Genomic DNA, 16688 nt, shown 5'->3' with positions numbered 1-16688 from the left:
CCTAAGTCACCAGTTATGGTTGGGTTAAAGGGAATCCAAAATGATGCTGCATAGGCATTCTTGCAAGACATGCAAGAAATGTTGCAGTTTGCCAAGGAGTCTATTAAAAGTGCCCAAGATCGGGACAAATTTTATGCTTATAGACGTCGTTCACCTAGAGAGTTCTCTGAAGGAACAATGGTATATTTGCGTATTCCCAAGGAATCCAAGAGCCTAAGTACTGGTTTGGTTCAGAAGTTATCCCACAGATACTGTGGTCCGTTCAAGGTTATTAAAAGAATTGGACAAGTTGCATATAGACTAGAATTGCATCCTGATGTTAAAGTACATCCAGTATTTCATGTCAGCAGACTGAAAGAGTTATTAGGTGTGGATGATCAACTTGTTTCTCCTTAAGAAATAATAGAAGTTACAGATTTAACTTTTATTCCACACGAGCCTAAGAGTATTCTTGAATTTCGTGAAAGGCAAATTCGTAATCGAACTATCACGGAATATAAGATTAAGTGGAAGGATCGTGTCGAGAAGGATGCAACATGGGAGACATTACAGAACCTTTAGAGGACATTCCCGTGTTTTTTAGCGAATTCAGGAGTGAGTTTTTAGAGGGAAAGTATGTCATGTGCACGGATTGGTATCCGACATGTACTGGGTACAAAAGACTAGCTCAGGTAGCCTGGGGAGGCTTAGAGCTAGGTAGGCTTGATTCTTGGGTTGAGTGGCAAGGGTACAAACCAGTTAGAGGTCTTTGCTATTTTTGGCGCTTAGGGACCGAGTCTATATAAGGGGCCCAGAGGTTCAGTTCTCAAAGAGCCGATGGAAGCAAGTCTTGTTCTCAGGTGCTAGGTCTGATCGAAACTGATGTCGAAATCTGAAATCTCTCTCCCCTTCTCCGATAAGCATCTGGTTGTGGGCTGTGGCTGTGGGTTGATCTGCACAAGGAGGAATCCCTTCTAATCCATGCATCTGAGAATCCAAAGCATTAAAGAGTGCCTTCCAAAAACCCCAATCTACTCTATTGTAAACTTTCTCAAAATCCAATAGTAGAATGGGAAGCCTTTGCTTAGTCCAATGCAACGCTCCCAGAATGAAAATATAGTATCGAAGATGTTTCGGCCATGAACGAAGCCCGTCTATGGATCATGGACTATTAGTACAATATTGAGTGCAACCACACCTTGATTGGGACGTTCTTTTGTAGATTCTTTTGCTCAACATGTCTCTCGATAGGAATTTCAGTTCTATGAGTGAAAGTGATAAGTTGGATAGCACCAATTATTTACTTTGGTCATTCGTGCTCATTAACATTTTGGTTGACATGAGTTTGTGAGATATTATTTCTACTGATGAAAAGAGGCCTCTTGATGTAAACATTGTTCACACAGCAAGTAGTCAAGCTTCTTCTATAGACTCTTCTCCTATCCCAGTTATGAGTAAAGAAAGTTTGGCAGGTGGGATGAACAACCTTTGTCTCTTTTTGCCATTGCACAACAATGAGGAGACACATTATGAAAACCCTCAAGTCATGCACACTTGCAAAAAAAGCTCTAGATAGGTTGAACAATATGTATCATGTCAAGACTGAAGCACATGTGATGTAGAGATATATACAATGATATGGTGGTGTAGGATAGACTAGGACTTAGTCTATTTTGGAGTTTTAGTGTGCTCTAGTACTTGGACTATATATACCAAGTACTTGTACTTCATTTGGTTGAACATTTCAGTTGGAGTTCACTTGTGTTCACTTCTTGTTCTCATGTGTTTACAACTCTTCTCCATTCTTGTTCCTACATGTGGTATCAGAGCTAGTCCTTCTAATCTTGTCACTTGCTTCCCCATTATCCCGTGTCCTCCTGTTGCACTTTTGTCGCAGAGAAGAAGTTAGTTCTTGCTGGTTGACTTCTCTTTTGGCTGTCTTGAGCTCCCACGAGCTTTGCATGATCTCAATCTTCTGTTTTTCTTTTAGATTTTGCAATAGGAAGCACTCCTTAGCTCGGCGACTTTGTTTTGCGTCGTGCGCACAGTTTTTTCAGGCAAGTCTGAATACCGGAAGTTTTGTAGCTGTGTCGGGCAACCCGGAGGAGTTTTGATCACTTGTACTGAGGTTTTACCCCCCTTTCGGATTTGTTTGTGCTCTCAGTATTTCATTCTAAGCAACAGATTAAAAGATACCAGCAATATCACTTACGTTTTGCTGATTTTTACTGATTTCTGTACAGTTCGCCTCTCCAGCTCACCATTTGACTTGCCCGCTTACCCATAGCCTCTCCAGGTTGCCACTTGCATCTCCAGATCCAGATTCAACTTGGTGGTTCGACTTTTTCTCCTGTTCCAACTCGAGATCCGTGCTTCAGCTCCTTTTCAGCCTCTCCCAGTTGACTCTTGCAGAAAGCATTGCGCAAGTGTCTTGCAGATTACATTGCACAGGTGTCAGTGCATTTGGGACAGTTTTTGGCTACACATTGAGTGCAAGTCATTGATCAGGTGTTGTGCATTGTTGAAGCCAAGTGTTTGATGGAATTTGCAGGATTAGCTAAGATGAGATACACTTTTCACATATAGCATAAAATCACGAAATACTAATACTGCAAACTCACTTCTCATATCACAAGCGAAACTTTTGAATAGCAGATGAAACTATTATATTGCATGTAAACACACAAGACTAGGACTGGCTAACGACAGCGCATTTCTACGGGGCTTGTTGCTGTCATACAATGAAAGAGACTCAGATCACGACTCTACTATGGACCCTAGACAACAGCTGGTCGACTCAGCTCAAAAGACAATCACAAAACTGTGTAGAAATCAAGCCAGCCACAAAGGCCCTGCAGTTCTCCTCATCGAAGCTCACAGGCGACTCTCATAGAGAGCTCACAACCTCGCAGGTCGGCAAAAGGGTGCCCAAAATCAGGCTCACGCGTAGATGTAGGAGCCAGAAACGTCAAAAGGTCACCACCAGTAGAACCACCATGCAATACCTCGTAGACTCGACTGCCAAGTGTCCTCCATGAGAGGCTTTGCCCAATAGTACCTTCGAGGCCTGCATGGGCTAATCAAATCAACCCTACCAGCAACTATCTCCCATGAGAGCGAACCACACTAACTACTAACATTTCCTCCCTTGACCGAAATGGGAGGTAAGAAAATAAACATAGGCTCAGCCCAACCAAGCTTGCTGCCTCTAATACAAATAAAACCTCATGCTCACAAAGAACATCTCAAAGATAACGTTCACAAAGAACCAGTAGCTCACAAAGAGCTTGAAAAACTAGAACTGTTCACAAAGAACATAACAACCTCATAGATGGATGCACAAGTACGTTTCTCCTCACTAAGTAATAATCCCACACAGTCTAGAAAGTCCATATTGTCATCCAAACGTAGTATCTTCACCGTGTCACCAAATTGTTCAACTAGCAGACTCTTCTGTAAGATTGCTTTCTTATCCTCATCTTTGACCTTGGCTCCTAGCTAGTGCTTGCATGCGGTTGAGAAATACTCGAAGAGACTTTGTCTGGTCCCACTGCAAATCAAACAAATCTTGTTTGAGATTGGCCTTCGAATGTTTCATCCGGACTCTGAATAGGGACTCTAGAATTTGCCAATTCTTGGTAGCTGTCTACTTTACGTCAAGATGGTGAAGTATTCCGGTCCCAAGGCTCTTCCAATGTATCCAACTTCTTTCTCGTTCTTTGTTTCCCATGCGGGGATTTTGTCTGCATTGTGTGACCTCTCCTTTGGTCTCTTCTCCATTCCAGCAACCACTCCCCATAAACCTTTTTGTATGAATAGCAATCGAGTTGCCAACTGCTAAGATGGAAAGTTTTTGCCGTTGAATGTGACGATCACTTCGTGACCCTTCTCCTTTTTGGACGTCTCCATGATGAACGTCGTAGAAGCTCCACGAAACAAGCTTCTGCTAATAGATGTAACGTGGTCTTCTCAACTCTTTTGGCAGGACATGTAATATTTCTTTGGACATGGACACTCACACCAACAGGACTTCCTAACACCGCTCTGATACCACAGAATTTGCAAGATTAGCTAAGATGAGATACACTCTTCACATATAGCATAAAATCACGAAATACGAATACTGCAAACTCACTTCTCATATCACATGTAAAGCTTTTGAAAACTATTGTATTGCATGTAGACACACAAGACTAGGACTGGCTAGCAATAGCACATCCCTACGGGGCTTGTTGCTGTCATACAAAGGGACTCAGATCACGACTCTACTATGGACCCTAGACAACAACAGCTAGTCGACTTAGCTGAAAAGACAATCACAAAACTGTGTAGAAATCAAGCCAGCCACAAAGGCCCTGTAGTTCTCCTCATCAAAGCTCACAGGTGACTCTCATAGAGAGCTCACGACCTCGCAGGTTGGCAAAAGGGTGCCCAAAATCATACTCACGTGTAGATGTAGGAGCCAAAAACGTCAAAAGGTCACCACCAGTAGAACTACCATGCAATACCTCAGACTCAACTGCCAAGTGTCCTCCATAAGAGGCTTTGCCCAATAGTACCTTCGAGGCCTGCATGGGCCAATCAAATCAACCCTACCAGCAACTATCTCCCATGAGGGCGAACCACACTAACTACTAACAGTGTTGGCTGTAAGTTGATGTAATTTTGGATGCCTATTGAGCAAAAGTTTGCTATTGCATTATGAGCCATTGTTTAGTTGAGATTACAGCTGATTTTGTGGGGCAAAAATACATTGCATTTGAGCCAGTGGTTGAGGAATACTTTTTGGGGCAGAAATATAGTGCTTAAAGGGCTTATGGGACATCGTTCATGGTGATCGCTTGCTCTTACAGGAAGAAACGAGGACTTTCAATTCAGCCCGTTCCTCTAGTTAGACTGAGTAAGCACTTGCCACTCATGGAAAGGGTAAATTTCAGAAAAAGACCAGCCATGCTTATCAGCCCAGGAAGGAAGGGAATGTAAACACAAATGCAGGGAATGCAAATAAAGGTGCAAAGGTGAAGAAAGGCACATGCAATTAATGCAAGAAGCCTGGTCATTACATTGCAGAGTGCCAGAAAAGGATTGCCACTGAGAAAAAGAGGCAAGGAACAAGTAGTAATGACGTGGCACCAGCTGAAAATGCCAATGCTTCACCATCTCATGCAAACTTTGCACAAGAGGAAAAGGATTACGTGTTTACTGCATTTCAGGACAGCTTTGGTGCTAGGGGGGATTTAGTTGCACATGATGCTTCTCTTGTTGCATTTGGGGATTCTTCATTTGCTGCCATAGATACTTGGTATCTAGATAGTTGCACATCGAAGCACATGACTCATAGGAAAGAGTGGTTTGAAGAAATCAAACATGTTCATGGCAGATAGGTTATTTGTGCCAATGATGCCACTCAGGACATCCCAAGAGTGGGAGATGTTCCCATCCTTCATAAAAGAAACAATATATCCGTGATGTCTGGTATGTTCCTGACTTGAGGAAAAACCTTGTTTCCGTTCCATCCACGGCTCATGATCAGCACATGCTTGTAGAATTCTAGGATGATCAATGCAGGATCAAGGATCCAAAGAAAGGGTATGAGATTGTGGCTCCAGGTTCTTATGCGGCCAGCGTGGGTCTTTACAAGCTTGATGCTCATCCCTATAATCAGCATGCTATGGCTGTCTCTTCTTCTACTCCAGGTGATTTAAGGCATGCCAAGTTTGGTCATGCACATCACATAGCTTTGGCATATTTGCATAATCATAATATGGTTGAACGATTGCCAAAATTACAGCAGCCCGCTCAAGAGGTGTGTGAAGCTTGTGCTCTTGGAAAGTTGCATCGCCTACTGTTCCAAAAGGATGGTCCTGGTTCAATAAGAGCACAAACAGTGTTGCAGATTGTGCATAGTGATGTTTGTAGACCAAAAAATGTCACAACCCATAGAGGGTATCGGTATTTTGTCACATTCATTGATAATTATTCTAGGTTCACTTGGCTCTTTCTCATGAAAAGCAAATCTGAAGTGTTCAATTGGTTTAAGGAGTTCAAAGCATTGGCGGAGAACCAAACCAATTCTAGAATTGGAACACTTAATTCTGACAATGGGGGAGAGTATACTTCACATGCTTTTGAGGGATACTTGAAAGAGCATGGGGTAAGGCATCACAAAACAGTGCCATGCACGCCTCAACATAATCCGATTGCAGAGAGGAAGAATAGGACTCTCATGGAGATGACACGGTGTATGCTGAAATTTAAGAGAATGTCAAAAGCATTTTGGGGTGAAGAAATTGCTACAGCCACATATATTTGAAATCGCTGCCCTACACAAGCATTGGTTGACAGTACGGCTTTTGAGACATTTTATGGGTACAAGCCCAAGGTGAATCATTTTAGAGTCTTTGGGTTTGTTGCATATGCTTTGGTACTAGCTGAAAGTCGATCCAAGCTTGATGATAAAAGCATTAAATGCATCTTTGTTGGGTATAGCACTGAAAGCCGAGGCTTTAGGCTTTATGATCCAGCCACAATGAAAGTAATCGTAAGCAGGGATGTTTTGTTTGCAAAGCATGATAGCATGTAGCTCATCAGTGAGGAGTTGCCTCCATATGATGTTACACCTCTGGACATGGCTTAGGGATACGAGGCATTCAAACAATGTCAAGGGGGGTTGTAAAATGACATTGTTTTCTTTTGTACTCCAATAGGTTTGTATATCCACATGTGGATAAATTTGTGCAACCATGCTACTTTAGGTACTTCAGGTGCTTCTGAGATCATTCCAGAGCATTTCAGCCATATCAATGAGGGGGGATTTGTAGAGATATATACAATGATATGGTGGTGTAGGATAGACTAGGACTTGGTCTATTTTGGAGTTTTAGTGTGATCTAGTACTTGGACTATATATGCCAAGCATATTGTTGAGATAGTCTTTATAGACAACTAGTAGGCAGCCTCACCTCTATGAGGCCAGAAATTGCCTATGCTCTAGGGTTGTTGAATCAATTTATGCATTGTCCTATAGCCACACATTGGAACGTAGCCAAAAGGGTTATCGAATATGTACATGCTACATTCACCTCTGGATTGCATTGCGCGGGAATTGTGACTCTGAGCTTCAGCGTTTCGTGGATTCAGATAAGTTGGTGAGAAAAATGGCAGGCGTTCCAAGGGTCTCTTGTCTCTACTTAAGCTCAATACAAAGCAGCAAATGCAGCCACTCAGAAATGCATGTGGTTGAGGGAACATTTACAATAGTATAGTAATGTAGGTGAGTCAACTAAAGGTTTGACTTTTTATGGGTCCTCCATATAACCCAACTCTCCTTGTAGTTTCAGTGGTGGTTGGTCATTGTGGAATACACTTGTTTGTGTCTTGCTTCTACAACTCTTGTACTTCTCTGCACTTCATTAGAATTTACAATTGCCTAGAACTCACTCATTGGACAGAGAATGTACAATTCGGGTATGAAATTAGTTTGAGTAGGAAAGTCTCCCACAGTCCACTAGCCCACCCACCCCAGGTCTCAGGTTGAGCAGTGACAACCACAGCCCATACAAATTAAGCCTGCTACTTGACCACTCATTGCCTCAGGATTGTAGCTTGTAGGCCACAAATGAAATAGTGGGATGCCACACATGTTTGGGCTTCACGCAGAATGGAGAAACAGCCAGTTCTTTTCCACTTGGACATCGATCTGTTGCTATGTCGTGAAGAGTGTCAAGAGGTCTTTTTCATATCTGAAGGAGGGGTTTGTGCACTGAAAGTCTAGACTGATTTATCAATGCCTACTGCTTCCATTCCAGCTTACTATCTCTAGTGATGCAAATATATCCCTCAGCATCCAATCTCCATTCATGGTGTTCCATCTTCATCCTAAGTGCTTCATATCACCTATTTTGATCTTGATCTTCAAGACATTCAATTTGCCAAACCACACCATATAATTTTATCAAGAACATCTAATTTTGGTTTTAAAAAAGTTTATTCTCTTTTCAGATGTCTCAAAAGCATTTTATTCCGTTTCAAATTCAGATGCAGCTCGTTTGAAAAATCAAATTTGTTAACTTTTTCTTGACTATTGAGCAGTAGGGCTCAAAGGTTTAGAGGGAAATAGATCTTCCTTCCATGGGAAACTTTTGGTGCAAGGATTCACCTTCTGGGACGTCACTTGCAATAATTGCCACCTCTGCAGCTATCCACAAACAAAAGTTGACTTTGTGAGGATACTCAACTCTACAGTGCTGTGCGAGATTCTTTCCTGCATCTCAATCAAGCACATGACAAAGGAACTTATTGTCTGCCTCTATCATAAGCAGTTCACACCATATTTGATTGAGATTAAAAAGGAACTTATTGTTGATGTATGTACTAGAAATTCATCATATGAAGTGGATTACATTCAACCTTCTCCATTAGTACAGGACTACATGTAATCTGGCACATGTGACAGTCCAGAAGAATAACTTGCTAGTTTCTTGGAAGGCCCTTACCAGACAAGATCTAATTGTTATGAGGATCGGTATGATACTTTGACTGGACGCCTTACAAGAGGAAGAACCCTGACCTATTATTTTCTTGTGATGTCATGATTTCTTGTGCATGTCTGAGTGCAAAATATGTGCTAAAATTAGTAACATTAAAATTCTGATTTCCTTCTTTAAAATATATCTCTTGGGTTCCCTGAATAATACATCACAGCTCTCTGGTTTTGTTGCATTAAAGTTAAAAAATGCTCCTGTATAGAATCCATCTATGGAGCATATCTCTATGCTCTGTCTCAGTCAAGTTATGGATGCACACTAGCCTTGATTCATAAAGTGGGGTAAGGACTTCTCCTCACCTGATAATCAGAAAAAATGAGGCTTTGAAAATATAAACACTTCCTATGACAAAGAATGACAAAAACGCTACATGACAGGGATGGTGGTGTGGTTTCCTCTCCAAAATCAACATTCTTATGTATTTATTTTAGTAACAAGTTTTCCAGCTTAGAAACGAACAATTAATTTACAACCTGACAAAGGTTCACAATAAGACATTTTATGTCCCACATGGGAAAAGATCCTTGTGAAATGGGAAAGCATGCAAATTTTTTTTGAAGTTGTGAAAAAGGTCAGAAATATGTAAAAGGGGAAGCTGCATTAAAATAGAAGTAATATTTTGAAAAACTGACTGCAAATACCAGCAGGCTTATTTTAGAAATCAGATCTAAAGACTCCGCAAATGAGGAAGACAGAAAAGGCAAAAGCATGTTGACATTCCATTGATAGTAGATACTAGAAAGCAAACTGTCATAGTATGCTTTTTTCAATCAACTCCAAAAAAACCCAGACTCTTTAAATGACAAATTCAATCACGTGAAGGCATGTCCACATTATGACTTAAAAGCAGCAGTTATTCTTACCGGTGACAATTCCCAAATTTGCTGCAAGAGACTGGACGAGCAAGGCAGCACACGTTGCCAAAAGTATAACCCACAGCAGCTGACAAATGATTGAAAACACGAGTTTCCATGAGGCTATTACAGGACTAATTGGTCTATCGACCTTGAAGTCCTTCAAAGGTTTTCATTCATAGCGATCACAATTTGCAATGTAGAATTAACTGCTTTAACTATCAATCTTAAAACATTCGCTCCTTTTTATCTTCAAATTGACATCAATGTTTTGCCACATTCGTAATGAAATATGGGCTGTCACTGTCAACCATTTGAGATTGTAGATAACATCACATTTTTTATTCTAATTATAAGGCCTTTTCCGTAATATACCTCGTACCTATACTGAGCTCCTGCCTGCAAATCGGTCTCAACTACAAGGGAAATTCCAAAAAATTGCTGAAAGTATTAGAAAAATTATTATTTAACGCCTTTCTTAACAGCATGGAGAAGTAAAAACTAAGGTCAGGTCCAGGTACATACAGTTTCCGGGATCGATGTATGCTATGGAAACCAGAAAACCAGGCCCAAGGTATGCAAAAAATGTTCTGATGCCTCGTTTCTGCACACGATTTTTTAACTTTCAAATATTCTTTGCAAATTTTAAGGCCCAAGTGCAAAGTCTGAAAATTAAGGCAAAGAAAACCAGTCTTGCACGTTCTTTTACCGCACTTGATTAGACACCAGAGTAGCCTCTATCCCCGAACACACGTAAAGGGCTAAGACGTTTTCTTTTTTGTCTTTAGGATTTGTTACCCTTACAGGGTCTAGGGGAAGGAGGGGCTGGAAATACAAATGGAAGCATTCTTTCAGGAAATTAAGACCACACTATCTATCTCCCATCCTCATAGATGTACATTCCCATGCTAGTCCTATTCTATTTCTCTCCATATGTTAAGACCTCTAGGCCAAGGGCTCTCCATTATATATATATATACGTTCTCTTCCTAGTTTCCTCCATACACTAATATCTTGACACCATATATATATATTCCCACGCTAGTCCCATTCTAGTTCCCTCCATTTACTAAGACCCTCTCTATCTATTTGTTCCCTCCATATGCTAAGACCCTCTACATTCTAGTTCCCTCTATATGCGCCTAAGATGCTCACCGTCTATCTTTAGCACCATAAATATATATTCCCTAAATGCTAGTCCATTTCTAATTCCCTCCATATGCTAATCTATCTACACATCTATTTACACACACACACACACACACACACACACGTGTATATATACATATATATACACATGTATATATGTATATACACACACACACATATATATATGTATATATGTATATATATATATACATATATACATACATATATGTGTGTGTGTGTGTGTGTGTGTGTGTGTACTCACACATATTTAGAGGGAGATGTATGTATGCATAGATAGATAGATGTACACACCCCGTACACACACGCACACACACGTATGTATGTATACATTGTGTGTGTGTGTCAGAGGAGACTTGGTTTCATTCACGTTTAAAAACGGTTTATTCTGTTTAGAGGCAAAGGTCTTAAGAGAAAAGTAGTCAACACAACTCTCTTGCCATTCTAGGCAAATCGTTTTGAATGTGATTAGGATGGGAAGATATTCTGAATGTGATCATGCTAATGTATATATGTGTGTGCGCGCGCGTGTGCTTGTGACCAAATCATTTCGAATATAGTATATATCTGTGTGCCCGCCCGCATGCACACACATATACTAGCATGGGGAATATGAATATCTTCCCATCCGAATCACATTCAAAACTATTTGATCTAGAATGGCAACAGAGCTGTATTAGCCACTTTTTCTCTTAAGGCTTTGGCCTTTAAGCCCTGGGAACTAGAAAGGAATGCTTGGGAGGAGTCCTAGACACATTAATTCATGGTGGGATATAAATAGGACAGAAGCAGCATGTCTCCTAGGACAGTCATTTTTCATTTGCCATCCTGTTTCCCGTAGCATATGGTGGAAACTAGGATGGCCTTAGTAGTTTCCTCCGTATGCGAAGACGCTCACCGTCTATCTTAAACAGTCTACCCATTGTAGTTCCCTCTATATGCTAAGTTCCAGACCTATTTTGATTATACATAAGTATGAAATAGCAAAGGTTGTGCCCATTTTGATGATGCGGATGAACCGAGTTCACAACCGTAATTTGGTCATTAGCGTTGGCAATATAAAGAGCCGGCAATAGAATTTAGCCTTGCTTGACGAAAAATCTTATAGGTTCAGCTACGGCTAAGCTCCAAAGGCTTTGTGTGTGTGTGTGTGTGTGTGTGTGTGTGTGTGTGTGTGTGAGAGAGAGAGAGAGAGAGAGAGGTGAAACGAAAGCTCTAACTCTTCACTGGACCCCTGTAGAACATCTTTAGCGTATGCTTACAGCTCTAAGATCGATGTTGCATGCATTTTAGATGTGGGGTCGAAATAATTTTAGAATGATGTCTTTGGAAGCTGACGGGCACTCTCTGTCTGCGCCGCTCCATTAACGACAGAAGCGATGGAGCGGTTTGTTCTGTGTGTGTGTGTGTGTGTGTGTGTGTGTGTGTGTGTGTGTGAGAGAGAGAGAGAGAGAGAGAGACCTGCGGAACGGCGATTTGCTCGTAGTTGGAGGTGGAGCTGCGAGGGAAACCAGCTGAGGAAGGAGGGGCTAAGGGAGGGGGCAGTGCGGGGGAATGGGAGAAGGTAGTGGGATCATCAGCCATAGCTGCAAAGTGAGAGCTGCGAAGTGCAAAGTGAGAGGGGAATATGAATGGATGACAAGAGAAGGAGGAGCTTGGTGATTGGTAGAGTTGTAATTTGTTCCAAGGACAAAAGCGCCCAACAACGCTTATGATGCATGCAGGTGCTCAGCCTGCAAAGTGCCACCCTACGCTCCTTCGTTATTCTACGTGCATGCCTGTAAGGTTGCATCACCCACTTACTTTGAAACTTATAAAATAAAAAGTTTGTACCCTATCATACCCTACCTACTAACGACATGCTTCCATGCCATGCTCTTGCTTTGGGAGTGCACTAATAAGTCTATCACAAGGGCCATCGCCCATTGCCCAAGGTAGTGCAGGAGTGAATGCGGGTGGATACCGTACAACAAATTAGCTCGTGAGTGTCTAGACGTATGGGATGCGTCAGAGCAGAGAACAAAAGCATACGTGGTGCAAACCCATAGGATGGGCCTCCATGGATTTGGCTGGCTGCCGTAGCCCAAAGCACCATCTGCACACAGCATTCAAAGCCCCATGGGTGAAATGGGGAGGTGGCGAGACCATCACCTAGGTGGGCGCACCTATAGATCGTGGGAACAAGTCCTAACCCTCTTTGGTCACAAGATATGAGAGAATAGTGCTATACTTATCCCTACCCACCCTAACCCTCTTTGGTCACAAGATATGAGAGAATAATGCTATACTTATCCCCTACTTACCCTTTCCTTTCATAGAGAATAAAGCATGCCACACAAACCACAATCCTACATATCGTAAAAAATGCTTGTGGGCTTTGTTCGATATGTAAAACTCCCTTGTATCACATGTGCTCAATGGAATGGATTTTATCTACACCTTATGTATTTATGTTTCCCTGACTCCACAAACGCCTTCTGTTAAAACGCTTACATATACTTAGTGAACCCCCAAAACTCTAATAAGCCACCTATGCTCTGAAACATCATTCTAAAACTCGCCCAAGGTGGAAAACACACAAAAAGCCACAATAAGCAATCACCCAACACCATATATCTCTAACGTAAAGCTCTCATCGCACAATCATCACCGATCTTAGCCCACATTAGTTACCCCCACATATAGCACAACATGCCAAAATGGAGTTCCCTCTACAAGAAGTTTGTGCTATTGCTCTCACCAGAGAGGTAAGCTTCAGGCACATCAAGTGGCGACAAGGTAATGAATGTGTGGGTGAGTACAAACACAATTCCTAAATTTCCAAAGCAAAAGAGATAAGACTAACACTTAAAATAAGGAAATGCATAAACAAATTTTATCTCTAGTCCATTCTCCTACTACCAACATGACATATACCACATGCATTAGTGTGCACACATATATACACATGCATAGGTGCACGTGCACGTAAATGTGTGCACATGTATATGCATGCATGCACATACACACAAAATTTTATATAACCCAACACACGCACGCGTGCACATACACACACACAATTATATATAAGCTGGCACCTCAACCTACATATAATTGGCTTCTCTTCCATTTATTTCACTTTGCTTTGAAATGATCTCTCTCTCTCTCTCTCTCTCTCTCTCTCTCTCTCTCTCTCTCTCTCTCTATCTCTCTCTACATCTATCTATCTATCTATCTATCTAGCCATGCTCATCAAGGCTCAATATCAAAATGCTTTACATACCAATCTAAACCACATATCTACTCTTCATAGTTGCAAATAGTTGCAAAAAAAAGTGGCATCGCTCTTGTAATATTTGATGCATGGTCCTTCAAAGTGTACTTTTCAAAGAGACAACAAAGTGCTTATTCCAAGATGATTAAATGCATCATCATGCATGTCATGTCTACCTCTTAACAAAGATTCTACCAAGCTAACACTTTCCAATTTTATATTACATGTGACAAAGATTCTCCCTAGCTAACACTTTCCAATTTTATAAAATGAAATCTTTCAACAAAGTAAACATAAGAGGATACTCTCATGATACTATAGATTACATGATTTTGAAAAGAATCTCATCTTAAAGACATATAATGTCATCGCAAATCAATAAGCTAGCCATCGAGTATGCCCCCCCAGTCATGGAAAATTTCTGGCTTGATTGGTTGCTTGGAAAGGGCTAAATGGAGAGGAAAATTGGGACCTAAAGGAATTTGTATAGCTTTTTTCATTTCATGGTTTATATTTCATATACATATTGATTAAGGAAATCAAGCTTGCTTAGTGAGAATAGTACATATACATATTGAGTAAGGAAATAAGGCTTTTTAGTGAGAATATTACACGTCTAGTTTAAAACTATAGTAGGTGGTGGCTATCCACTTGAGATTCCAAAGTGATATGATTACAAGTCTTAACTTCAATCTTAAAGTTTCTTTGGAAGAATACTATGCAACGTAATATAGAAAAAGAATATTATTGTAGTTTTATAGATTAATTATGTAGAAATAATAATGTTAGTCTGCTTTTAAGCCTCTTGTAAACATATAATAGTAAATGTACTCATTATCTATTATTGGGAGGTAGAATTATATGATTTAATGGTCTTTAAAGTGCTAATACAAATTAGTAGTCAAATATGTATGGTTTCATGCAACCATAATCAAATTATTCATGAAAAATATCAAATTAAATCACATCCTATGCATGCATGCCACTAACATTAATTTTAACATAGTTGATAAACATTGAGGAAAAATCAATATTGTTTTGTACTCTAACAAATAATTAGATACAATGAAATTCTCTACAAACTTGTAGGGTCGAGATAAAAGTGGATATTGTTTGGGTGTCTACAAATCATTCCCAAGGGGTAGGATAATTAGGTTCTCTTTATACATCAAAGCCTTTGAGATTATACAACTCTATATAACACGTCCTTTGATTTAGGCATTGGATTTTGTCAACATCCTATTGTAAGTTTCCCAAAAAATACTATATGTAATTGATAGTCTTTGACATGCTAGAATCTCTACTCAATTAGACGACATATGTATAGAAACACAATAAAGTTTAATTCAATAGAATAAATATAGAGTAACAAATGTCTATTTTAGAATGAAACAATTCTATCTTTCTATCCACTTTGACTAGTAATAAGCATAGCATGCATACTTCTGTTTTCTACTCTTATCTATTTCCTTCCTTTTTCTTTCCACTTGTATTCATCACCATTCCTCATACATGTAGATAACAAATGCAAATGTTGTTACTATAGCAATGAAAAGAGTAAGAAAGATTTAATGGTATTATAGGACAATTATAATGGGCATATACTATACTATTACAAACAAAAGACAATCATTTTCAAAACTACATATGTTCTCCATAATTAGAAGAAAATTATAAGACATCATCTAATATATTGAACTTGTTTGGAAAGTGCTTTTCACTCATATTCCCAAAGTTTTTGTATGCAACTATCAATGTCAATTGAATAAGTGGGAAATGAGTAATAATTTAGTAAAGATTTGGTTATGACACATCCTTAAGATATTCGATATTCTTGGCACCATATGTAGTGAAAACCTTCTCTTAGCACTTCTTTTGTGGATGACACGTGCACACATCACCAACTCCAAGAACACTATAGATAAAAAATCTAACGTAATTGGCATCTAGAACCACCACTTTCCTAGGCCATATAAATGACATTCAAATCAAAATTGTAAACATTGATGTATTTGAATAACATGTGTGCACCTTTTGCCATTTTGCATGACCAAGGTCATGCGTTCCACATTAAATATTTACTATATATCTCAAACTAATCCATGATATAGTCAATGATAAAACTTACACGTTCTCAATGAAAACTAAGGAAACAAGCATATTGGCAAAACTCATACTCCTACTCTGATCTCATTGAGTTTCAATGAAATAAACTCATGTTCCTACTTTAGAAAATGAGCTTCATTATAAGGAGCTGGCCACTTTCCCACATACATACCGACATAAAATATGTTTGAATTTTTTTTTCTAATGTTAAAAACATCGGTATGTTACTCATTATATCCATCACAATGAGAACGTTGGTATGTGCATTGGTATATCTGTTGATGTGTTCATCGATACATATGTCGATATATTCATCGATAATCTACAGTCATTAATCTCGATAGTATCATCATCGGTATGTCCATCAGTAATTATCAATGCTGCCTTTTTATTTAAACAAAATTTATGGAGCAAAATAGGGCTTGTTTCAAACCCATTCTGCCCCACTATAATAGAAAACTCTCACATCATAGCTCCCTTATAAAGAGGGCAGTACAAAAATGAATACATACACAAAAGATGCTTGTGTTACAAGATAACAAAATGGCCAAAAGATGGCTATGTACAAGATCATAGATATACTAAGCCAAAAAATCTACTAATCGACCTCATTACCCTCATCCTCATCCTTTGTATCTCTATCATTGACACCTTCCTTATCAAAACCCTTGCCTGTAGCTTTAGGTCTCGAGCTCTCGCCTGTGTCATCGCTCGGTCCACTCGTGCCCTAAGAATGTTGCATGTAACGATTTAGAGCATATGACTAAAGATTTATTTTAAAAA

At 39.8% G+C, this 16688-nt stretch overlaps 1 protein-coding gene across 1 annotated transcript in view; it reads right to left on the bottom strand.

The window, feature by feature from the left end:
- Positions 1–12179, bottom strand: part of LOC147897554 (metal transporter Nramp6-like) — a 92141-nt gene extending 79962 nt beyond the window's left edge. The window contains exons 1-5 of the mRNA XM_087380045.1: positions 12008–12179; positions 9905–9983; positions 9755–9795; positions 9389–9467; positions 8138–8242 (exon numbers count right to left, since the gene is read on the bottom strand). Of these exons, the coding sequence (XP_087236171.1) occupies positions 8138–8242; positions 9389–9467; positions 9755–9795; positions 9905–9983; positions 12008–12130 (427 nt within the window). The 5' untranslated portion in view covers positions 12131–12179. The remainder of the gene's footprint in view (positions 1–8137; positions 8243–9388; positions 9468–9754; positions 9796–9904; positions 9984–12007) is intronic.
- Positions 12180–16688: the final 4509 nt, after the last annotated feature.

Source organism: Dipteris shenzhenensis, chromosome 10 (genome assembly GCF_047967505.1).
Source record: "Dipteris shenzhenensis isolate YYH24624 ecotype China chromosome 10, Dip_SZ_1.0, whole genome shotgun sequence".
In the NCBI taxonomy this organism is placed as follows: Eukaryota; Viridiplantae; Streptophyta; class Polypodiopsida; order Gleicheniales; family Dipteridaceae; genus Dipteris; species Dipteris shenzhenensis.
This window is presented reverse-complemented; position numbering and strand designations above follow the sequence as displayed.